Source organism: Zalophus californianus, chromosome 11 (genome assembly GCF_009762305.2).
Source record: "Zalophus californianus isolate mZalCal1 chromosome 11, mZalCal1.pri.v2, whole genome shotgun sequence".
NCBI classification, from domain to species: Eukaryota; Metazoa; Chordata; class Mammalia; order Carnivora; family Otariidae; genus Zalophus; species Zalophus californianus.
In genome coordinates, this window is record NC_045605.1 from 101,596,951 (window position 1) to 101,622,797 (window position 25,847).

Here is a 25,847-nt window from a genome sequence, read left to right on the forward strand (position 1 = left end):
TGTGAAAGTTTCCCTTTAAGTCACGATGGGAATGCAAAACAACATCGTTCGAACCCTTCCCTGGGTAGGTCGGAAAGTGGCTGCATAATATTTTATTGTGTGTGTGTGTGTGTGTGTGTGTGTGTATATATATATATATATATATATATACATATATATATATATATATCACATCTTCTTTATCCATTCATCTGTTGATGGACATCTTGACTCTTTCCATAGTTTGGCTATTGTGGACATTGCTGCTATAAACATTGGGGTGCACGTACCCCTTCGGATCACTACATTTGTATCTTTGGGGTAAATACACAGTAGTGCAATTGCTGGGTTGTAAGGTAGCTCTATTTTCAACTTTTTGAGGAACCTCCATACTGTTTTCCAGAGTGGCTGCACCAGCTTGCATTCCCACCAACAAGTAGGAGGGTTCCCCTTTCTCCACATCCCTGCCAACATCTGTCGTTTCCTGACTTGTTAATTTTAGCCATTTTGACTGGTGTGAGGTGGTATCTCATTGAGGTTTTGATTTGGATTTCTCTGATGTCGAGTGATGTGGAGCACTTTTTCACGTGTCTGTTGGCCATTTGGATGTCTTCTTTGGAAAAATGTCTGTTCATGTCTTCTGCCCATTTCTTGATTGGATCATTTGTTCTTCAGGTATTGAGTTTAAGAAGTTCTTTATTGATTTTGGATACTAGCCCTTTATCTGATATGTCATTTGCAAATATCTTCTCCCATTCTGTCAGTTGTCTTTTGGTTTTGTTGACTGTCTTTTGCTGTGCAAATCTTTTTATCTTGATGAAGTCCCAAGAGTTTATTTTTGCCCTTGCTTCCCTTGCCTTTGGCGGTTTCTAGGAAGAAGTTGCTGCAGCTGAGGTCGTAGAGGTTGCTGCCTGTGTTCTCCCTTAGGATTTTGATGGATTCCTATCTCACGTTCAGGTCTTTCAACCATTTGGAGTCTATTTTTGTGTGTGGTGTAAGGAAATGGTCCAGTTTCATTCTTCTGCATGTGGCTGTCCAATTTTCCCAACACCATTTGTTGAAGAGACTGTCTTTTTTCCATTGGACATTCTTTCCTGCTTTGTCAAAGATTAATTGACCATAGAGTTGAGGGTCCATTTCTGGGCTCTCTTTTCTGTTCCATTGATCTATGTGTCTGTTTTTGTGCCAGTACCATACTGTCTTGGTAATGACAGCTTTGTAATAGAGCTTGGAGTCCAGAATTGTGATTCCACCAGCTTTGCTTTTCTTTTTCAACATTCTTCTGGCTATTCGGGGTCTTTTCTGGTTCCATACAAATTTTAGGATTATTTGTTCCATTTTTTTGAAAAAATTGGATGGTATTTTGATGGGGATTGCATTGAATGTGTAGATTGCTCTAGGTAACATTGACATCTTCACAATATTTGTTCTTCCAATCCATGAGCATGGAACGTTTTTCCATTTCTTTGTGTCTTCCTCGATTTCTTTCATGAATATTTTCTAGTTTTCTGAGTACAGATTCTTTGCCTCTTTGGTTAGATTTATTCCTAGGTATCTTATGGTTTTGGGTGCAATTGTAAATGGGATTGACTCCTTAATTTGTCTCTCCTCTGTCTTGTTGGTGTATAGGAATGCCACTGATTTCTGTGCATTGATTTTATATCCTGTCACTTTACTGAATTCCTATATGAGTTCTAGCAGTTTTGGGGTGGAATCTTTTGGGTTTTCCACATAAAGTATCATATCATCTGCAAAAAGTGAGAGTGTCACTTCTTCTTTGTGGATTCAGATGACTTTTATTTCTTTTTGTTGTCTGATTGCTGTGGCCAGGACTTCTAATACTATGTTGAATAGCAGTGGTGATAGTGGCCATCCCTGCTGTGTTCCTGACCTTAGGGGGAAAGCTCCCAGTTTTTCCCCATTGAGAATGATATTCGCTGTGGTTTTTTCATAGATGGCTTCTATGATACGGAGGTATGTACCCTCTATCCCTATACTCTGAAGAGTTTTGATCAAGAAAGGATGCTGTATTTTGTCAAATGGAAGAAATAGATGCATTCCTAGAGATGTATAAACTACCAAAACTAAACCAGGAAGAAATAGAAAACCTGAACAGACCTATAACCACTAAGGAAAGTGAAGCACTAATCAAAAATCTCCCAACAAATAAAAGCTCAAGGCCAGATGGCTTCCCAGGGGAATTCTACCAAACATTTAAAGAAGAATTAATACCTATTCTTCTGAAACTGTTCCAAAAAACAGAAATGGAAGGAAAACTTCCAAACTCGTTTTATGAGGCCACCATTACCTTGATCCCCAAACCAGACAAAGACCCCATCAAAAAGAATTACAGACCAATATCCCTGATTAACATGGATGCAAAAATTCTTACCAAAGTACTAGCCGGTAGGATCCAACAGTACATTAAAAGGATTATTCAGCACGACCAAGTGGGATTTATCCCTGGGCTGTCAGTTTGGTTCAACATCCACAAATCTATCAATATGATACAATACATTAATAAAAGAAAGAACAAGAACCGTATGATCCTCTCAATAGATACCTTATACATTTTAATTCCTTCTTTGGTCAGCTTCCCAGAATCTGAGATGGCTGTGTGTCTTATTCTCTTAAATTTCCAGATTTTCTGCATTGATAAGATAGGAATCTGGCCAAAAGAGAAGGAGACCATGAATCCATGTCCAGAGGGACTTCTTGCTAGGCTGACTCCTACTTGTAAAGACTGAGTAAATAGCAATGAATTACACACATGGGCAAGCTCAAAGAGAGTACTAAATCCTAATTTCTAATCTGGGCTGAGAAACAGAGTCAGCACGGCTTGGTTAACTTCCCACAACTATGGTCACTGAAAAGTCTAAATGAGGCAATTAAGGACGGCTGCAAGTTAGAGGGAGTCTTTGACTCATTTCTGGGATGTGGGAGGCCGTGCCATGCTTTGATTGAATCTGTCAGCTATATAAAGATGAGTCGCTGGAACATACTGGTGGCTGCAGCAACCGAGTTGTATCTGTAGTACTAATAAGACGTGAACAATTAGTTTTGGATGGTCTTTCAATAAAGTCCTTGGATATGGTGGATAGAGCCTTCACTAAAATTTACTACATAAGTTTGGCTTTTCTATTCCTTGTTCCCAGGATGTTATTATGTCTGAGACCTTTTCTCCACTGGAAAATAGTTTTTCTCTCCCTCCCTCAACCTGTCTGCCATATTCTCTCTCTTTCTCACCCCCCCTCCTTCCCTCCCTCATTTCTCTTCCTTCCACGTGGCAACACTCCAAGGGTACCCACCCAGTCTAAGTAATTTAGGACATATAGTTCATAGTTTTAAGAAAAGTAGCCAGTTTTTTCTTTTTTTCTCTTTGTCTCTTGTGATCATGGTCTATGGATATGCTCTGAACTCAGAATTCAGTCCTAGGAGAAATAGCAGACCACTAAGTTGTGGCCCATTTCTGTCAACTTAAGGTAGAACAAGATATTTTCATGCCACAAACTGAAGTGTGCAAAAGTGCATCTTCTTCATTGCTTTTTAATATAATTTATATTTTGAGGCTCTATACCATCCAAAGACAGAAACTTAATGCATTCACTTTTATTTGTAAATACTTCCAAGTAAAGTTACTCACCTCATGATTGTCTTCCCAGTTACTGAAAATCTATAAATCTATCAGTTAAGATGTTCTCTTTCTTTTGCATCCTGGGATTATTTATTTCTAAGCTCCAGAGCTTGTGAAGTTCTGTTAGCTATTGGAGAAAGGACTTTCAGCTTTCAGACCTGCATTGTGCACCATCCCTTCAACATGCAGTTTTCCCACATGGTTCTTAGGCAGTATCTTCCTTTCACCATTGGCATTTAACCAGTTATAGCCCCATCCCCAGCCACGGACTGAGCTGTGTGGTCCTAATGGTCTCTGGTCATTAATCCACATATTCTGCATTTTCCTCCTTCTAACTGCCTGTTTTGGCCCACCAACCCTTTCCACCCCCTGTTGGGGTGCATGGGAAACTTCATGACCCTCCTACATGCTTTTCTGCAGCTGTGGAAAACTCAGGATGACTTTGTCAAGGCTTTTCTCGGCTTGGGGTTCTTGTTTGTTTGTTTGTTTTTTGTTTTGTTTTGTTTTTTGCTGCTCTTCACACTCTACGCTGCCACCTTATATTTATGTGGGAAATAGACAAACTCTAGGATGTGTGTTGCTTGCTCATATTCCAGTCAAGGAGCACTCATGTATGTCTTCTTCTTTGGAATCCTCAAAAAGCTTCTTTATCTCTCTGGACCCTGAGTTTAACCGAAAATAATCAGGGAACAGGGTATATGAACCTAAACTAACACATCCAAACTTTCTGAAATCACACCCAAATCTTGGCTTCCTCTATTTACCAGTGAGGAACATCTTCACTTGGTTTTATTAAGTTTGTTACCTTCTGAACCGTTTTGGTCTAACACTTGAACCAAAGCTTTTGAATTTTAAAAGATAAGAATTTTCAACATTTATTCCTTGTTCTGTTGTGGCAACTTTCTCCTTAATATGAGTACTAGTGCCTGACTTTCCAGCTTAGGGAAAGGCTCTCAAGATTTAAGCAAAGAAATTCAATGAAGTACAAAGGAGTAAAAGTACACTGGTAAGGGGTGCCTGGGTGGCTCAGTCATTAAGCATCTGCCTTCAGCTCAGGTCATGATCCCAGGGTCCTGGGATCGAGCCCTGCATCGGGCTCCCTGCTCAGCGGGGAGCCTGCTTCTCCCTCTCCCACTCCCCCTGCTTGTGTTCTCTCTCTGTCAAATAAATAGATAAAATCTTAAAAAAAAGTGCACTGGTAACATCAAAAACTAATGATGTAATGTATGGTGATTAACATAATAAAAAAATTTAAAGAAAAACAGTACACTGGTAAATATCATACTGCCACCATATAGAAAGGCACAAAAATGAAATTCCCACTGTAGTAAATGGTTAATTCTAGTCATACTTCCCAAGTTTCAACCTTATCTATACCACTCATGAACTACTAAACATTGGGATACTTAAACTTTTGCTTCACTTTTTGTTATGTTAAAAATGAATACATAAAAATAAAGCATCTCTTATGGGATTGTAAGGATTAAAAGACTAAGTACGGTAAGCACACAGAACAGTCCCTGTCTTGGTAAAGGCTCTAGGAGCATCATCTCGTATCATGATAGCAATAATGATACAAAGGCTGGAATTTCATTCATACACATGGCATGGCCATACTGGTAGTACAATACAAGCAGCACTGGCATTTCATTAGTATGCACTGGTATGGCCATACTGGTAACTTAGTGATGCCTTTCATTCTTTTTTTTTTAAATAATAATAGTTTTTATTGTTATGTTAATCACCATACATTACATCATTAGTTCTTGATGTAGTGTCCCATGATTCATTGTTTGTGCATAACACCCAGTGCTCCACACAGAATGTGCCCTCTTTAATACCCATCACCAGGCTAACCCATCACCCCACCCTCCTCCCCTCTAGAACCCTCAGTTTGTTTTTCAGAGTCCATCGTCTCTCATGGTTCGTCTCCCCCTCCGATTTACTCCCCTTCATTCTTCCCCTTCTGCTATCTTCTTCTTTTTCTTTTTTCTTAACATATGTTGCATTATTTGTTTCAGAGGTACAGATCTGTGATTCAACAGTCTTGCACAATTCACAGCGCTCACCATAGCACATACCCTACCCAATGTCTATCACCCAGCCACCCCATCCCTCCCACCCCCCACCACTCCAGCAACCCTCAGTTTGTTTCCTGAGATTAAGAATTCCTCATATCAGTGAGGTCATATGATACATGTCTTTCTCTGATTGACTTATTTCACTCAGCATAACACCCTCCAGTCCCATCCACGTCATTGCAAATGGCAAGATCTCATTCCTTTTGATGGCTGCATAATATTCCATTGTGTATATATACCACATCTCCTTTATCTATTCATCTGTCGATGGACATCTTGTGATGCCTTTCATTTTGATAGGTTGGTGTTTATCTTGTGTCAAACTGTCAAACAGTTTTTAAGCAGCAGTGTGGTGACAGTTGCTTTGTTGGCTTTTCACTCTTCAACAGCTTTGGCTGGTGAGAAGACAATGAGCCCAAAAGGATTCAGAGAGGAGGCAGCATGAGCATTAGGATTACAATAGCTCCTCTAGTGTCTCAAGTCCATGGAGGCAATGTGGAGGCAGACACAGGAAGATCAGGCACACAAGTTGTGGGTCTGTGTAACAGCTGAGGGACACTGATGTTAACATAACCCCAATCTTATAAAAGGCTGTTGGAAGCCTACCCATTCTTCCTCCAGAAAGAGACATTATCTTTATTATCCTGAAAGGTAAGAAAACATTCTCCATGGTGTGAAAGGAGGTGTCTCTATTTCTACTATTCTGGCTTTTTTTTTTTTGCCTTGACAGAGACTTCTTAAACATTGCACATTTTGTTATAAGCGATGAAATGGATCATCTGAAAAATGAGTGCAGTGGTGTCAGCAAAATTCATCTAATAATCACAGATGTCAATTTCACCTCTTTGTCCCCAAAGAAAGGAAAAATAATTATCTTTATGGTAGGTTCTCCCATCCTAAAAAATGGAATATTTGACTATGGATTTTTCAGAATAATTAAACCCCGTTCAATATTTTAAATTATTTTAGATCACCTTTGTGAATCTGACAGGTGAAATGTGGCACACTGAATTGCTATAATCTGCATTTATCTAATTACTTGGAGTTTGAGCTATTTTTCATGCACTTGCATAGGCTCATTTTCTCTTTTGTAACTCAGCCTCACATAGGGTTTGTAATAGTCTCATTACTTTTCAGTAGAATGGATGTAGCTTCCATCAAAATGTTAATCTTTGGAGATCATCATTTGTTGTTTTATTTTCCCTTCCATGGCTGCTTGTCTTTGAATTTCATTTGTGTCATTGATTGAAAAAAAAAAAGGAAAGTCTTTAAAGTACCAACTTATTTTCCTTTGTGATTTCTACTAATTTTAGGCCTGACAAATCACATTTATTTGTATTTTCTTTTTTATATTTATCAATTTTATCCACATATTTTTTCTATTTTTGAAGTGCTCTATTAGTAGAGCACTTATTTACTCATGGCTTAAATGTGTTTCATTCATATTCTTCAATCCACATGGTAGCTATATTTTATGTACTGTGAAACAAATACTTGTTTTTGTATTCTGAAATACTTAACTAATCTCAGATTATAAATTGGATACTTTTTATCAATAATTTATAGAAGCTTCCTTTATTAAAAATTCTAATTTTCATCTAACTAGACCTTTTTCTAAAATAAATTTTTGTCCCACTGTCGTAGTTATCAATCTTGGTTTAAATTACTGTATGAATTGAAAACCTAGAGGACAAGCCACTACTTAAGTATTTTTTCTAAAATATTCTTGTTATTGCCAACCTCTATTCTCCAAATTGAACATTAGTATCATTTTACAAAGTTCTTTCCATTACTTCCCACCCACCACCAAATTCTGTTGAGATTTGGATCAGAATTAATTTTAACAAACACATTCCTTGGTTAAAACAGGCAAGTTTTCAATATTCTTTCTTCAGATCAGGGGAATTATCTGTTCTTAAAATTCAACAATCCTGTTGTCTCCATCTATTTAATGATTATCTTTTGAATCTCCTGTTATATTACACTGGCTCTCCTAATGCACTCCTTTGTGCCTCATCATCTTGTTCATCATATTCATCTCTTTGTACTTTTTCTCTGACTTCTTAGGAAAGATCTCAGGGGAGTTCTCCAATTTGATGCTTAGTTTTTTGAAACATCCAATTTGCTCTTCACTGACTAAACCACTTTTAAAATTCTGGGAATTAAGAACTCATTGTGGTTCTTCCCTCAGATGAAAACAGGGTTAATGACTTCTGAATATCAGGTGAATCATTCACTTTCCTGCAGCTGTGCTTGCTTAGGTATAGCAACCCACTGAGCCACATCTCTGGATGTATCTTAACTCAGAAAACTTAGGAACATTTTCCAAACTCCACTTTTTTAAAAAGATTTTATTTATTTACCTATTTGAGAGAAAGAGAAAGAGCAAGCACAGGGAGGGGTAGAGGGAGAAGGAGAGACAGAATCTCAAGTAGACTCCCCACCGAGCACAGAGCCCAACACAGGGCTCGATCTCACAACCCTAAGATCACAACCTGAGTTGAAATCATGATTCACATGTTTAGCTGACTGAGCCACCCAGGCACTCCTCCAAAGCCCACTTTTATGTTCACTTTCAGAAAACTACTTTCATTCACCAAAAATAAATTAGTAGAGAACTTATGAAAAATAGGACACAGGTATGTGTATAAAATAAACATTATTTTGCAATTTTAAGTTATGAAATAATTGAGATGCATAGTGATGAACAAAACAACCAATCAGCAACCTGTGCTGAATTAGGAGCATTTAGCCAATGCCCAGAGTCCTAGAAGCCATCAAACCTCATCTTCTTCTGCTAACACAGCAAGGAAAATATAACTTCTTAGGACACAGGATTATTACTACTCCTTATCTCAGAGTACATCCATTCTCAGTCATAGTGCTAAATTCCTGCAGCAACCCAGAAACCCAGGAGATATGGCATAATAGAATTAATAGATGCAGATGTTTCCCCCTAGCACAACATCACATAAAGTACACTCATTTCTTTAAAAATATCAAGACAAAAATGTTAATCACAGGTAGTTATAGAAAAAGAAACACACAGTACTGTCCAGAAGTCTGTCTAACCACTGAATCTCTGTATGACTAATTTCTGGACCTCTGTTGCTCCTGCACCAGGATATGTGTCCTATACATCCATATGTTACAGGTGATTTAAGGATCAGAATAAAAAAGAGGCTGGTCTTCTTGGAAATAGGCCTCTTTGCGTTAAGACCCATATCGCTCTTTTCTGAGCATTATATTTTCCATAATTGAGATTTTGAATTTTATATATTGAGGCATTGCTCCTAGCTATGGCCTAAGATTATGGAAATCAGAATCTGAGGATAAACAACAGGAGTACACTTTCTGTCCCAGCCTCAACTCTCCAGGCCTTCTCCACACCTTGTAGAAATTCCAACCAATGGTATGAGGGAAACAGCCAAATATAGACTTCCTTATGCACCAGAGGTTCCACTTCTTATATCTAATTTCACCAACCACTTCCCATTTGTTAATTATTGGAAAAACAACTTCCTGTTGGAGACTGGTTCTACTTAAAATACATTAAAAAAGAAAAAAAAAGGAAAAAGTAACATGAAGACATTGTTGTTGGTGCCAAAATCAGGCACTAGATCACCTCCTCAGCAGAGTGCCAATTTCTGGTTCCGTTTTCTGGTTACAAAAGTAAAGATGGATGACCACAGCAATAACAGACAAGGAATTTTCTAGGGATTGCTAATGAGCCAACTAGTCAACAAAACCTTAGCTATGCAAGACATACATGTTCAGCATTCCTATTACAACAAATTTCTTTTTGTTTGAAGTTAACAAATCTTTGATCAAGTATAGTTACTCTTGCTTTGGACAAATCCACAAATGAAGAAATTCATCCATAATATCCAGAGGTGAAAAAGTAGGTTAAATCTGAGAACTAATTAGATAGGAAAGTCTTTTTACAGAGATCTCGCAATACCAATAGTAATCCCTGCTCTAACTAAAATGAGATGCTATCAAGAGATGTGCTGGCCTCCTGGCAGCCTTGACCCGTACTGGCATCTCCGATCCTTGAGGTAGTACGCACGAGGCAGGGATGGAATATTGAAGGTGAAGGGTCACACCACCACAACTAGCTACAAAAAAACAGTTGTGGATTGCTTGGCCTATTGATGTATTAGGTCATAGTTGATGAAGGATGGAGACGTTGAGTTTCCAGTTACTTCTCATGCATTTTCCTGTCCTTGTGCCAGTCATGGGTTTATATTGGGAGAGTGAAACAACTATAATTCATCCCACAATTAGGAAAGTTGTGGGTCAATATTTTAGTCACAATTTTTCTTATACTGTACGTCTGAAATGAATTTTATAATTAGTAACAACAGAAAAAGTTTCTCTTCTTCCATCTGTTTAGGGCATCTTTGATTTCCTTGTTCCTTAAGCTGTAGATCAATGGATTTAGCATGGGGATTATAACAGTGTATAAAACTGATGCCAACTTGTTTTGGCTCAAGGAACCACTGGAATTAGGATACATATAAACAAAAATACCTGAGCCAAAGAAGAGAGTCACTGCTGTCAGGTGAGAAGCACAGGTGTTGAAGGCCTTGGACCTGCCTTCAGCCGAGGTGATCTTCCGAATGGTGGCAACAATATAACCATAGGATATCATGATAACCAAGACAGATGCGAGTCCAAAGATCACTGTGAGCACAGAGGTCATGATTTGAAAGAAAAAGGTATCAGAGCAGGATAGGATTAGCAGTTGGGGAAGATCACAGAAGAAATGATTGATGACATTTGGCCCACAGAAATGGAGCTGAAGTAAGGCACAGAGTTGGATAAATGAGCCAGAGAATCCAGTTACACAAGATCCTGCCACCATCTGCACACAGAGGGTGGGTGACATGATGGCAGTGTAGAGCAGAGGATTACAAATGGCAGCATAACGGTCATAAGCCATGGCTGCCAGGAGACAGCACTCAGTCAGACCCAGTCTAGAGAAGAAGAAGTACTGCATAGTGCACCCCACAAAGGAGATGGATTTCTGCTTCTGGAAGAAATCTGAGAGCATCTTGGGCGCTATAGTGGAAACATAGCAGATGTCCAGCAAAGACAGGTTACTGAGGAAAAAGTACATAGGTGTGTGCAGATGGGAGTCCACCCTGATGAGTGTGATGAGGCCCAGATTCCAGAACACTGTCATGAGGAAGATCCCTAGGAATATTGAAAAAAGGACAATGGTGAGCTTTGGAAATTCAGAGAATCCCAAGAGAATGAACTTCATAACTGCTGTACCGTTCTTTCCCCCAGCCATTGCATTAGTGATCCTAGGATCTGTAGACAAAGAAGAGAATAAATCTTTTAGTTAGTTTTTATCCCAATTTCTATTAACACCTTCTACTCACACTAAAATCAAAACCAAGAGAACTATTGAGCCATTTTAGAAGAAATAACCCTGCTTAACTTTGCCACTAAATGGCTACAATGGTCTTGTGCATCAATATTCCCGATAATTATACTTTTCACTGTTAATGCACCAGGCTCTTACAAGGACAAAGGAAAGTATAATAACATTTGGAAAGCTCTTCTTAAAGATGCTTTAGAAATTTCAGGATGTTATTAAAGGGATTATAACTCCTATGTATAGCTTAGTGACTAAAAGCATGGCCTTTGATGTCACATAGCTATCTTTGGAATGTGGCTCTGCTATCTGTGAGCTTTAGGACTCTGAATATGTTGTCTCTTATCTTTCTACCTAAGTTACTTAATTGATAAGACAGAGATAATAGAACCTACCTCATAGGGTTCAGTTGAAGTTAAATTAGTTCAGTTAGGTACAGCGCCACTCACACATATAGTAAGTATTGAGTGAAGTTGTGTCATTAGCTAATATCTAGGTAATATAGTTTTGAACCACTCCTTTGGTTTTGGAAAAACTTTTAAACTTTAAAGGGTTGGTCATACATATAACATTCTCTGACTACAGTGGGATTAAGTTAGAAATCAGTAACAAATTGGTAATTAAAGAACCATCATAATTGGAAACTAATCACATATTTCTAAACTATTCAGAAGTCAAACAATACATTAGAATAGAAATTAGAAAACATTTATAACAAATATAATGAAAAATACTATTCACCAAATTTTGTGGATTGAAATTTTTTTAAATTTTTAAATTTTTTTAATTGAAATATAATGGGTACACATAGGATTTCACTCATATGTGGAATTTAAGAAATAAAACAGATAAACATAGGGGAAAGGAAAAAAAAAAAGAGAAGGAAGCAAACCATAAGAGACTCTTAACTATAGAGAATGAACTGCTGGTTAATGGAGGGGAGGTGGGCAGGGGATGGGCTAAATGGGTGATGGGTATTAAGGAGAGCACATGCTGTGATGAGCACTGGGAGTCATAAGTAAGTGATGAATCACTAAATCCTACACCTGAAACCATTTTTCCATATATGTACCATATATGTTAACTAATTAGAATTTAAATAAAAACTTGAAATCAAAAAAATGAGAAAAAAAGAAAAAAGGAAATATAATTGGTATATATTTTGTGTTTAAGGTGTACAATGTAGTGATTTGATACATTTATATATTATAATATGATTACCATTATAGCTTTATCTAACAGCTTTATCATGTAACATAATTATCATTTCCCTTTTGCAGTGAATTAAATCTTGTGTATTTAACTAAAGATGGACTTAGATATAGTTGTCTTAAATGCATAGAAAAGATAAAAGAAACAAATGATCTGACCGTAATTCTTAGACAGGAAAGAACAAAAATTTTTAAATATCAAGTAAAGAATTTCAAAGTAATATAAGAAAATCAAAAATTGATTCTTGACATATCTGATGATGCCACGCAAAAAAAAAAAAATAGCCATGGAAAGGGGGATATAACTAGCTCCTGGAGTTGTAACAAAGGTTATGATAAACAATTTCATGTCAATAAATTTTAAAATTTAAAATGTACAAATTTCTTGGAGAATGTAACTTGCCAAAAGGGACTCAAAAAAGAATAGGAAATCTGAATATTCTATAAACACTAAAAAATTGAGTCAATAGTGAAAAATCTTCCCATGAAGAAAACTCCAGGCCCAAATGGTTTAATCAGCAAGTTGTACCAAGAATAAAGGAAAACATGGGGTGCCTGGATGGCTCAGTTGGTTAAGCATCTGCCTTCAGCTCAGGTCATGATCCCAGGACCCTGGGGTCTAGCCCCTTGGGCGCCTTGCTCTGCAGGGAGCCTGCTTCTCCTTCCCCCTCTGCCTGCAGCTCCCCCTGCTTGTACTCACACTCTCTTCTCTCTGTCAAATAAATAAATAAAATTTAAAAAAAAAGAACAAAGGAAAACAGTAATTCCAATTATACACAAAACTTTCCAAAGTGTAGAAATTTAGACCAGTTTCTAACTCATTTTGTGGGACTATCATAACTTTTTACCAAAACCTGACAAGAATGGAATTAAAATGGAACATTATAGCCATATTAACTTGTGTACACAGATTAGAAACAACTTGAACAAAATGTTGACAAATTGAATCCAACACCATATAAAAATAATACAGCATGAACAAGTGTTTATTTCAGAAAGGCATGGTTGCCTTAATATTAGAAAATCACTTATTGTAATTTACCACATTAAGAGATTGAAGAAGAAAGCAATATAACAATCTAAATAGATTTAACTAAAAAATTCATTTATGATTCTAAAAAATTAGCAAATAAGGGAACTATTTTAACCTTGCCAACGATATCTTACAACAATCTCAGTAAATTATATTTGTAATGGTAAAATAATGAAAGAATTATCATAAAGGTCAAAGCAAGGAAATAAAGCTCACCATCACATATTTTATTAATCTTTGCCTTAAAGATTCTAGCTAGTGTAACAAGGGCAGAAAAACAATCAACTTTTAAAAAGTTAACTTTAGGGGCACCTGGGTGGCTCAGTCATTAAGCATCTGTCTTCCGCTCAGGTCATGATCCCAGGGTCCTGGGATGGAGCCCCCCACATCAGGCTCCCTGCTCAGCAGGAAGCCTGCTTCTCCCTCTCCCACTTCCCCCTGCTTGTGTTCCCTCTCTCGCTGTGTCTCTCTCTGTCAAATAAATAAATAAAATCTTTAAAAAATAAAAATAAAAAGTCAATTTTAGTGAGGTATAATTTACATACAATAAAATATATCAATTTTATGTGGTTGACAAATTTGCTCAGCCATTTGCACACCACCAAAATCAAGATGTAGGACATTTTCTTCCCTCCAAAATATTCCCTTATGCTTTTTTAAAATAAGTCCTCTCTCCTACCCCCTTGCCTTAGGCAACCACCAATCTGCCTTCTGTCACTCTCTGTTAGGGGACCTTCACTAGATTTTCAAAATAAATGGAATCAAATTGTATGTACTCTTTTATGTCCAGTTTCTTTCATTCAATATAATATTTCTGAGATTCATCCAAGTAGTTGTGTTCTTCATCAATAGTTTGTTCCTTTTAATGTCTGAATATTTCATTATAAATATACACAACATTGTGTTCATCCATTTACCTGTTGATGGATATTTAAATTGCTTCTAAAATTCTAGCTATTATAAATAAATCTTTTATGAGTTTTTGTGTGCAAATAATGGTGTAGACAAATGTTTTCATTTTGGGGGGTAAGTACTTTGCAGCTGAGTTGCCGGATTATATGGTAAGTGTTCATTTAACTTTAAAAGAAATTGTCAAATTGTTTTCCCAGTGCATAATTTTTTAAGTTTTTTTGAGATATAAATCATATATCATACAGTTCACCTGATTGTACCATTTTACATTGCCAGCAACAGCTATGAGGATTTCAACTTTTGAAGATAAGAAAGAAGTTATATTTTTTATTACCTCCATGGAATCTGGTTGCTTTTGTAGAATATCCAAAAAGAAACTAAATAGCAATATGAGAATTAATCATTATTCCCACATGATCTGAATGTCTATGTGGAAACCAAAAAAGATTGTACAGATATCTCATTGGAATTAATAAGAGTTTAACAAAATCAACATATAAAAAATAATGTTCAAAATCAACTTAATGAAAGAAATCACTCTTATAGAGATTAAGGTCAGGTTTGAAGCAGAAAAAAAAAAGGACAATATACTCTGAAAACACAAAGACAGAAAGAATAGACTTTTTAGAAAGTAAGTAAAATAAAGGGTGGCTCAGTTGAGTGTCTGATTCTTGCTTTTGGCTCAGGTCATGATCTCATGGGTTGTGGGATTGAGTCCCATGTTGGACTTCATGCTCAGCACAGAGTCTGCTTGATACTCTTTCCCTCTCCCTTTCCCTCCCCCTCTGCTCTTCCCCTTCTCTCTAAAATAAATAAATAACCTGGGGTGCCTGGTTGGCTCAGTTGGTTAAGCAGCCAACTCTTGATTTCAGCTCAGATCATGATCTCAGGGTCCTGGGGTTGGGCTCTGCACTCAGCAGGGAGTCTACTTCAGGATTCTCTTTCCCTCTGCCCCTCCCCCTGCCTGCCCACTCTCTCTCTCTAAAATAAATAAATATATCTTTTTAAAAAAGAAAATAAAATAAATACCCCCAAAAAACAAAAAGCTCAGTCAAGATATGGGCAGAAGTTATGAACAGACATTTCTCCAAAGAAAACATAGAAATGGCTAACAGAGGAAAGAGGAAAGATGGCGGAGGAGTAGCCTGCCAAACCACTCTGAGCACCCACGAAACCAGCCTGAGATGTAAGAAGATCTGGATCTATACAAACAGAATATCGCAGGCGGTTGGTTTTGAGGTAGGAGGCGGGGAACCGTGATTCCACAGGCAGATATCAGAGGATAAATGGCAGCGGGAGGGTGCCTGGCCATGGGGATCCTACACCGCTAGTGAGTGACCGCCTCACGCGTTGGGGACGGGGCACAGACTCACAGACCGGTAGTGGCAGGGAAAGGACTTTAGGGCAGCCCCCCGGGGCAGAAACCTGGAGTGGCGGGATCGTGCGAACTGGGGGCAGCTGGCGGTTTTAGAAGCACAAAGGGCAGAGACAAGCCCCGACCTGGAGGCAGGACTGGGGGCACTGCAGAGGGGCGCACAACCCAGGCCATTGCAGTTTATAGCAGCATGGACAGAAATGGAGATGGTGTGGCCTGAAGAGCTTGCTGAAGAACAGACTGCGGTCCCTCTGCTCTGAGGCAGAGGGTTGGAAATGGTCTCTTCTGCTCTGACTCGCAGAAGGGACTCAGAAAGCTGCCAAGAAAAGCCACCAAAGAACAAAAGCCCCCAAAACTGATTCCCACTGAGCCCATCCCCCGCCACAGGGGGGCAGGGCAACTCCACCCGACCAGGGTTGCCTGAGTAACAGCGCGGCAGTCCCTTCCCCCAGAAGACAGGCTGGGAAAACAAGAGGCCAGCAACCCTAAGGTCCCTAGAAAACAGGTGCATCTTGCTTGGGTTCTGGTCAATAATTTGGACTCTATACATTCCCTCAACTACCCATCAACAGAATGACTAGGAGGAGGAACCCCCAAAATAGAAAAGACTCAGAGATTATGACTTATGCTGCAGATTTAAAAATGGATGCAGATATAACCAAGATGTTGGAGATGGAATTCAGGCTAGCAATTGTGAAGACAATAGCTAGAATGGAGAAATCAATTAATAGCAATATGAGTCTCTAAGGGCAGAAATGAAAGCTGAATTGGCAGAACTTAAAAATGCTATCAATGAGATCCAATCCAATCTAGATAATCTAACAGCTAGGGTAAGTGAGGCAGAAGAATGAATAAGCGACCTGGAAGACAATATAATAGATAAAAAGGGAAAACAGGAAGCCAGGGAAGAGCAACTCAGAATCCATGAAAATAGAGTCAGAAAAATAAGTGACAACATGAAGTGTTCCAATGTCAGAATAATTAGAATCCCGGAGGTAATGGAGAGAGAGAGAGGACTAGAAGATGTATTTGAGCAAATCGTAGCTAAGAACTTCCCTAATCTGGGAAATGAAACAAACATTCGCGTCCTAGAGGCAGAGAAGACCCCTCCCAAGATCAAAGAAAACAGGCCAACACCCCGGCATGTAATAGTAAAACTTGCAAATCTTAGATCCAAGGAAACCATCTTAAGGGCAGTTAGGGGGAAGAGATTCCTTACATATAGAAGGAGGAATATCAGAATAACGTCAGACCTATACACAGAGACCTGGCAAGACATATTCAGGGTACTAAATGAGAAGAACATGCAGCCAAGAATACTTTATTCGGCAAGGCAGTCATTTAGAATGGATGGAGAGATGCAGAGCTTCCACAACGGGCAGAAACTGAAAGAATATGTGACCACTAAGCCGGCCCTGCAAGAAATATTAAGGGGGGTTCTATAAAAGGAGAAAGACCCCAAGAGTGATATACAACAGAAATTTACAGGGACAATCTATAAAAACAACGTCTTCACAGGCAACATGATGACAATTAATTCATATCTTTCAATAGTCACTCTCAATGTGAATAGCCTAAATGCTCCCATAACATGGCACAGGGTTGCAGATTGGATAAAAAGACAGGACTCATCCATATGCTGCCTACAAGAGACTCATTTTGAACCTAAAGATACATCCAGACTGAAAGTGAAGGGATGGAGATCCATCTTCCATGCCAGCGGACCTCAAAAGAAAGCTGGGGTAGCAATTCTTATATCAGACAAATTAGATTTTAAACTAAAGTCTGTAATTAGAGACACAGAAAGACACTATATCATTCTTAAAGGGTCTATCCAACAAGAAGATCCAACAATTGTAAATATCTATGACCCCAACATGGGAGCAGCCATCTACATAAGCCAACTGTTCACCAAAATAAAAAGTCATATTGATAACAATATGTTAATTGTAGGAGACCTCAATACTACACTCTCAGCAATGGACAGATCATCTAAGCAGAAAAGCAACAAGGAAACAAGAGCTTTGAATGATACACTGGACCAGATGGACCTCATAGATATATACAGAACATTCCACCCTAAAACAACAGAATACTCATTCTTCTCGAGCGCTCATGGAACTTTCTCTAAAATAGACCACATACTAGGTCACAAATCAGGTCTCAACTGACACCAAAAGATTGAGATTATTTCCTGCATATTCTCAGACCACAGTGCTTTAAAACTGGAACTCAATCACAAGAAAAAATTTGGCAGAAATTCAAACACTTGGAAGCTAAAGACCACTCTGCTCAAGAATGTTTGGGTCAACCAGGAAATCAAAGAAGAACTTAAACAATTCATGAAAATCAGTGAGAACGAAAATACATCAGTCCAAAACCTATAGGATACTGCAAAGGCGGTACTAAGGGGGAAACACATAGCCATCCAAGCCTCACTCAAAAAAATAGAAAAATCCCTAATTCACCAACTAACTCTACACCTTAAAGAACTAGAGAAAAAGCAACAAATGATGCCTAAGCCATACAATAGAAGAGAAATAATTAAAATTAGAGCAGAGATCAATGAATTAGAAACCAGAAACACAGTAGATCAGATCAACGAAACTAGAAGTTGGTTCTTTGAAAGAATTAATAAGATCGATAACCACTGGCCAGACTTATCCAAAAGAAAAGAGAAAGGACCCAAATTAATAAAATTATGAATGAAAGGGGAGAGATCACGACTAATGCCAAGGAAATAGAAACAATCATTAGAAATTATTATCAACAACTATATGCCAATAAACTGAGCAATCTGGATGAAATGGACACCTTCCTGGAAACCTATGAGCTGCCAAGACTGAAACAGGAAGAAATTGACAACCTGAATAGGCCAATAACCAGTAACGAGATTGAAGCAGTGATCAAAAACCTCCCAAAAAACAAGAGTCCAGGTCCTGATGGATTCCCTGGGGGAATTCTACCAAACATTCAAAGAAGAAATAATACCTATTCTCCTGAAGCTGTTTCAAAAAATAGAAACAGAAAGAAAACTTCCAAACTCATTCTATGAGGCCAGCATTACCTTAACCGCCAAACCAGGCAAAGACCCCATTAGAAGGGAGAATTTCAAACTGATATCCCTGATGAATATGGATTCCAAAATCCTCAACAAAATCCTAGCTAATGGATCCAACAATACATTAAAAGGATCATCCACCACGACCAAGTGGGATTTATCCCCGGGATGCAAGGGTGGTTCAACATTCGCAAATCAATCACTGTGATAGAACACATTAATAAGAGGAGGGAGAAGAACCATATGGTCTCTCAATTAATGCAGAAAAACCATTTGACAAAATACAACATCCTTTCCTGATTAAAACTCTTCAGAGTGTAGGGATAGAGGGAACATTCCTCAAGTTCATAAAATCCATCTATGAAAAACCCACAGCCAATATCATCCTCAATGGGGAAAAGCTGAGAGCCTTTCCCTTAAGATCAGGAACACATCAAGGATGCCCACTCTCACCACTATTGTTCAACATAGTACTAGAAGTCCTAGCAACAGCAATCAGACAACAAAAAGAAATAAAATGTATTCAAATTGGCAAAGAAGTCAAACTCTCTCTTTTCGCAGATGACATGATACTTTATGTGGAAAACCCAAAAGACTCCACCCCCAAATTACTAGAACTCATACAGCAATTCAATAATGTGGCAGGATACAAAATCAATACACAGAAATCATTTGCTTTCTTATACACTAACAACACAACTGTAGAAAGAGAAATTAGAGAAATGATTCCATTTACAATAGCACCAAAAACCATAAGATACCTCAGAATAAACCTAACCAAAGAGGTAAAGGATCTATACTCTAGGAACTACAGAACACTCATGAAAGAAATTGAAGAAGGCACAAAAAGATGAAAAAATATTCCATGCTCATGGATTGGAAGAATAAACATTGTTAAGATGTCTATGCTACCCAGAGCAATCTATACCTTCAATGCCATCCCGATCAAAATACCAATGACATTTTTCAAAGTGCTGGAACAAACAATCCTACAATTTGTAGGAATCAGAAAAGATCCTGAATCGCCAAGGAAATGTTGAAAAAGAAAAACAAAGCTGGGGGCATCACGTTGCCCAATTTCAAGCTATATTACAAAGCTGTGATCAGCAAGACAGCATGGTACTGGCACAAAAACAGACATATAGACTAATGGAACAGAATAGAGAACCCAGATATGTACCCTCAACGCTATGGTCAAATAATCTTTGACAAAGAAGGAAAAAACACGCAATGGAAAAAAGACAGTCTCTTCAATAAATGGTGCTGGGAAAATTGGACAGCCACATGCAGAAGAATGAAACTTGACCATTCTCTAACACCGTACACAAAGATAAACTCTAAATGGATGGAAGACCTCAATGTGTGACAGGGATCCATCAAAATCCTAGAGCAGAACATAGGCAGGAACCTCTTTGACATGGCCCACAGCAACTTCTTTCAAGATACATCTCCAAAATCTAGTGAAACAAAAGCAAAAATGAACTTTTGGGACTTCATCAAGATAAAAAGCTTTTGCACAGCAAAGGAAACAGTCAACAAAACAAAGAGGCAACCCACAGAATGGGAGAAGATATTTGCAAATGACACTACAGATAAAGGGCTGGTATCCAAGATCTATAAAGAACTCAAACTCAACACCCAAAAAACAAATAATCAAGTCAAAAAATGGGCGGAAGATATGAAAAGACACTTCTCTGAAGAAGACATACAAATGGCTAACAGACACATGAAAAAATGTTCATCATCATTAGTCATCAGGGAAATTCAAATCAAAACCACATTGAGATACCACCTTACACCAGTTAGAATGGCAAAAATGGACAGGGAAAGAAACAACAAATGTTGGTGAGGTTGTGGGGAAAGGGGAACCCTCTTACACTGTTGGTGGGAATGCAAATTGGTACAGCCACTTTGGAAAACAGTGTGGAAGTTCCTCAAAAAATTAAAAATAGAGCTACCCTATGACCCAGCAATTGCACTCCTGGGTATTTACCACAAAGACACAGATATAGTGAAAAGAAGGGCCATATGCTCCCCGATGTTCATAGCAGCAATGTCCACAATAGCCAAACTGTGGAAAGAGCTGAGATGCCCTTCAACAGATGAATGGATAAAGAAGATGTGGTCCATATATACAGTGGGAATATTACTCAGCCATCAGAAAGGATGAATACCCAACTTTTACATCAACATGGATGGGACTGGAGGAGATTATGCTAAGTGAAATAAGTCAAGCAGAGAAAGTCAATTATCATATGGTTTTACTTATTTGTGGAACATAAAGAATAGCATGGAAGACATTAGGAGAAGGAAGGGAAAAATGAGGGGGGGGGAAATCGGAGGGAGAGATGAACCATGAGAGACTATGGACTCTGAGAAACAAACAGGGTTTTAGAGGGGAGGGGAGTGGGGGGATGGGTTAGGCCGGGGATGGGTATTAAGGAGGGCACGTACTGCATGGAGCACTGTGTGTTATACAAAAACAATGGATCGTGGATCACTACATCAAAAACTAATGATGTATTGTATGGTGACTAACATAACATAAAAAAAAAAAGAAAAGAAATGGCTAACAGACACATGAAAAAACGTCCAACATCACTCATCATCAGGAAATACAAATCAAAATGACAATGAGATACCACCTCACACAGGTCAGAATGGCTAAAATTAACAACTCAGGAAACAACAGATGTTGGAGAGGATGCAGAGAGAGGGGAACTCTCTTACACGGCTCGTGGGAATGTTAACTGGTGCAGCCACTCTGGAAAACAGTAGGGAGGTTCCTCAAAAAGTTAAAAATAGAACTACCCTATGACCCAGTAATTACACTACTAGGTATTTACCCAAATGATACAAACATAGTGATTTGAAGGGACTCATGCACCCTAATGTTTATAGCAGAAATGTCCACAATAGCCAAACTATAGAAAGAGCCCAGATGTCCATGGACAGATGAATGGATAAAGAAGATGTGATAGACACACACACACACACACACACACACAATGGAATATTACTCAGCCATCAGAATGAAATCTTGCATTTGCAATGATATGGATGGAGCCAGAGTGTATTATACTAAGCGAAATAAGTCTGTCAGAGAAAGACAGATACCATATGACTTCACTCATATGTGGAATTTAAGAAACAAAACAGATGAACAAAAGGGAAGAGAATGAAAAATAAAATAGGATAAAAATAGGGAGGGAGACAAACCATAAGAGACTCTTAACTATAGAGAACGAACTGAGGGTTGCTGGAGGAGAGGTGGGTGGGGGGATGGGGTAATTGGGTGATGGGCATTAAGGAGGGCACATGATGTAATGAGCACTGGGTGTTATATGTAATTGATGAATCACTAAATTCTACCCATAAATTAATAATACACTGTATGTTAACTAACTTGAATTTAAATAAAACCAATAAACAAACAAATAAATAAATAAAAGAACTCAGAGGTCACCATATACATTAGCTCTTCTCATAAATGTCTGCCAGAAGATGCACTTGAGCCAAAAAACAAAACAACAAAAATGATATATGGAGAAAATAATGTGATCATAAATACCACTTAAAATCTTACCCCTGTGTAGATACAGTCAGTAAATAAGACTGTAGAAAAAACACAATAAATAGGAATTCTTAAAAGTCCACATCTTGGTTCTACAATTTATTACAACTCTATGCCCAGACTGTAACTAAAAATAATTCATGAGTAGTCTCAAATGAAATACTGATTTCTACAATCTGGGGAAGAGGGAGAAAATGGAACAGAGACAAATTAGTGACAGGAGCCTCCTGCATTTTGCAGATTGTCTTGCACCTGGGCAAGTTACCCAAATTCATCAACCTAGGTGCTTCTATGTGTTGCTTTCCTAGCCTTTGTAATACAAAGTCAGGGGAGGGAACCACCTGCACAGCTATCTCTCTGATCTTTCTGCAGCTCACCCATCCCAGCCTGATAATTATCCTCTATCGCAGAGTTTCTCAACCATGGCTGTACATGAGAATCGTCTGGTGAACTTTTTAAACCCCCATGGATCAGGCTGCACCTCAGACTTTAAATCAACATTGCTGGTGCTGGGAACCAGACATTATTTTTTTTAATGCAATTCAATTTATTTGTTGTTTTAGTTCTTTTAATTCCAACGGCTTTACAATGTCAGATTTTTGTTGTTGTTGGTATAATCGCTTTCTTAGTTCAAATCAAGGGATGATCCTGCGTTCTAAGCCATCATGATGATATACTATTTAGCTCTTCTATGTAGCTGGAACACAGCTATTTGTTTCCTGCTGTCTATTTCCTAAACTTTACAGGATCTGCCTCAAATCTGTTTGAAATTCTGTAAGGTACCTCAGTTTTCCATCTCTCACAGTTACATTCCCAGGCCTTGTGAGAGGCTCTCTTGGACTCCAATCCCTCCTGCATGGCCATGGTATGTTCCCCTTGGAACCTGTCACGCTGTCCTGTCACTTTCCCTGCCCTTCAGCATGCATAAAACTTGCCCTGAGGGTTTGCTAATGCACGGATGACTGGGGCCCTACCTCCAAGAATTTCCTAGATAGTAGGTCAGGAGTGGAATCTGAGAGTTTGCTCTTGGAATGAGTTCTCAGATGATGCTGACACTGCTAGTTCCAATAGTATACTTTGAAAACCACTTCTCTAAAGAATAGATGAGTTAAATGACAGTTTGTTGCTAGAGCATGAGCAGCTGTTCTGAAAGCCAGCAGAATGGTTGAAAGTGGTTGTATCTTAGGAAAGCAAAACTACACCCAGCACCTATGTTTTTTGTGAACACCTCCAATGCCTCACATACTGTAGAGGAGGGGCACACGTTTGTTAAAGGAATGCTTCAGCCTTTGTCAGACCTTGAGATTAAGATAATGCTTCCTGGGTGGCTCAGTTGGTTAAGCGACTGCCTTCAGCTCAGGTCATGATCCTGGAGTCCTGGGATCGAGTCCCACATCGGGCTCCCTGCTCGGCAGGGAGTCTGCTTCTCCCTCTGACCCTCTTCCCTCTCGTGCTCTCTATCTCTCATTCTCTCTCTCAAATAAATAAAATCTTAAAAATAAAGATAATGCTTCCAACTGATATTACCATTTGCTTACATTAGTGCATAAATCTTCCAACTATGTAGAACCATGATGGATTTTCTTTAATGTTGGAAAACGATCACAATCATGGGACTAAAGGAGAATTTTAAGAGGTTCTTTCACTCACTGAAATATTATCATCCCATTTTGGGAAGAAATCATATTCCTATTATATATATAAAAAAAACAAACAAAAACAAAACAGTCTGTCATGGTTTGTCTCCCTCTCTGCTAGAGGGGAGGTGGATGGGGGGATTGGGTAAGTGGATGATGGGCATTAAGGAGGGCATCACGTGATGTGATGAGCACTGGGTGTTATATGAAACTGATGAATTACTGAACTGTACATCTGAAACTAATGATGTATGATATGTTGGCTAATTGAATTTAAATTTAAAAAACCAGTCTTCTATCATAGAAGGAGAAGGCGAGTTTCAGTTTCTCTAAGATAATAGCTGGAGGTAAAATGGGAAAAATATCCAGCGTCTCTGTGGGCATCACTGTATATCCTTACAACTTCTGCTGAACCAACCTCAGGGGTTAGAGGACCAGAAATCCTGAGATAATAACTTTCCCTTGGAATCTGAGGATATTGCTTTTAATAAGACTGATTTAGCATAGGCCTTTCATGTAGCAAATCGTGTCACTGTGATTTGCAATGTTCACAGTAACAGGTTAGAAACTGCTGCCCAATGTAAACTTCTTAAATTAGCAAAGTAGTTTCTCTTTACATACTCCTTGCAATTAGGGAAGGAAGGATGGAAGAAAAAAAGAGGAAGAAAGAGAAGAAGAAAAGAAGTTCATATTTAGAAAATTCAAAGAACCAACCACTTAAAATTTAGGACATGCAGACAAATGCTAGGGAACATTTAGCTCATTGATTCCTGAAGTTCTTCATATTTCAGGATTTGGGGTAGGGAGTGGGCTTGGGCTTGTTCACTTGTAGGTCATATGCTTTACATCCTAACTAGGCCCTTAAATGTATTTAATTGGAAATGAAATAAAATGTGAAATACAAAATGTGAAATAAATATTGATTCTTACTGAAACCCTTAGGCATTATGAAATGAGGTATGCTAATTTGATCATAAAAGAGTTTGCATATTGACAGATTTGGAACATCAAACAGACAAATCAATTGTTAATTTTTAGGGTACAGTATTGTGAATGTCTGCCCTTTTGTTTATCTGTCTTCATCAACAGTAATAATTGAATAATACTCGTTGACCACTTACTGTTCTAGTCATTCTTCTAATACATATATTAACCCAGGTAAGCCTTACAAAAATCCTATTTTAATACGAGACACATGAAGTTAGGGAATTTGCCCAGGGTCCCAATGCCAACAAGTAGCAGACTTGGGAGCCCACTCAGGAGGACTGGCTCTGGGGTTAGGCATTTAATAATTACACTATCCTGTAAATTTATATTAAAAGTTTGTGGGTCTTTCACCTTTATTTTCCTAGTTATTAGCATTGTACTATTTAATTAGATTTATAAGTTGCTTAAAGCTTCAAGATGGTTCTTAAAGTTTAAACAAATAAGAGTAGGTAGGATGAAAAGTTCACACTGGCCTAGTATTAACTGTAGCTAAAGTAAGTGACCTCTTACATCAACTATTATAATGATTAATATCCACTGCAAAGATGGGTCTGGAAAGATGGCAGTCAAGGACAATTTTTAGTATTTTGAAAAGCATAAAAATTGTATATTTATGCAAAATAACACCATCAAATTGCTTTGGGGTAAAATTATATCAACTCCCTCTGGCTACTGCATTTCAGACTAAGCAACAGTTTCAACTATTCCTAATGAATATAAACGGAAAATTAAATTAATTACTGAGAAGCAGAGTATATTTGGCTCCACCATTTACCAACTTTATGATATTTAGCAAATTACATCATCACTATGTGCCTCCATTTCTGCATCTGTAAGGGAGGAATGACCATCACTTCATTGGGTTTTTGTGAAAAGCTATTTAGGTATGGTATGTAAAGTATGTAATAAAGTCCTGGTCACAGTAAGCTCTTGCAAATGGAGTTTTTATATTAATAATAAATAATAATAATGATTAT

The 25,847-nt window shown here is 38.2% G+C and overlaps 1 protein-coding gene across 2 annotated transcripts in view; it reads right to left on the bottom strand.

The window, feature by feature from the left end:
• Positions 1-10,048: 10,048 nt before the first annotated feature.
• Positions 10,049-25,847, bottom strand: part of LOC113914732 (olfactory receptor 1440-like) — a 166,686-nt gene continuing 150,887 nt past the window's right edge. For both annotated transcript variants that reach the window (XM_027580207.2, XM_027580206.1), the window contains one exon: positions 10,049-11,013. In XM_027580207.2, the coding sequence (XP_027436008.1) occupies positions 10,049-10,993 (945 nt within the window). In that variant the 5' untranslated portion in view covers positions 10,994-11,013. The remainder of the gene's footprint in view (positions 11,014-25,847) is intronic.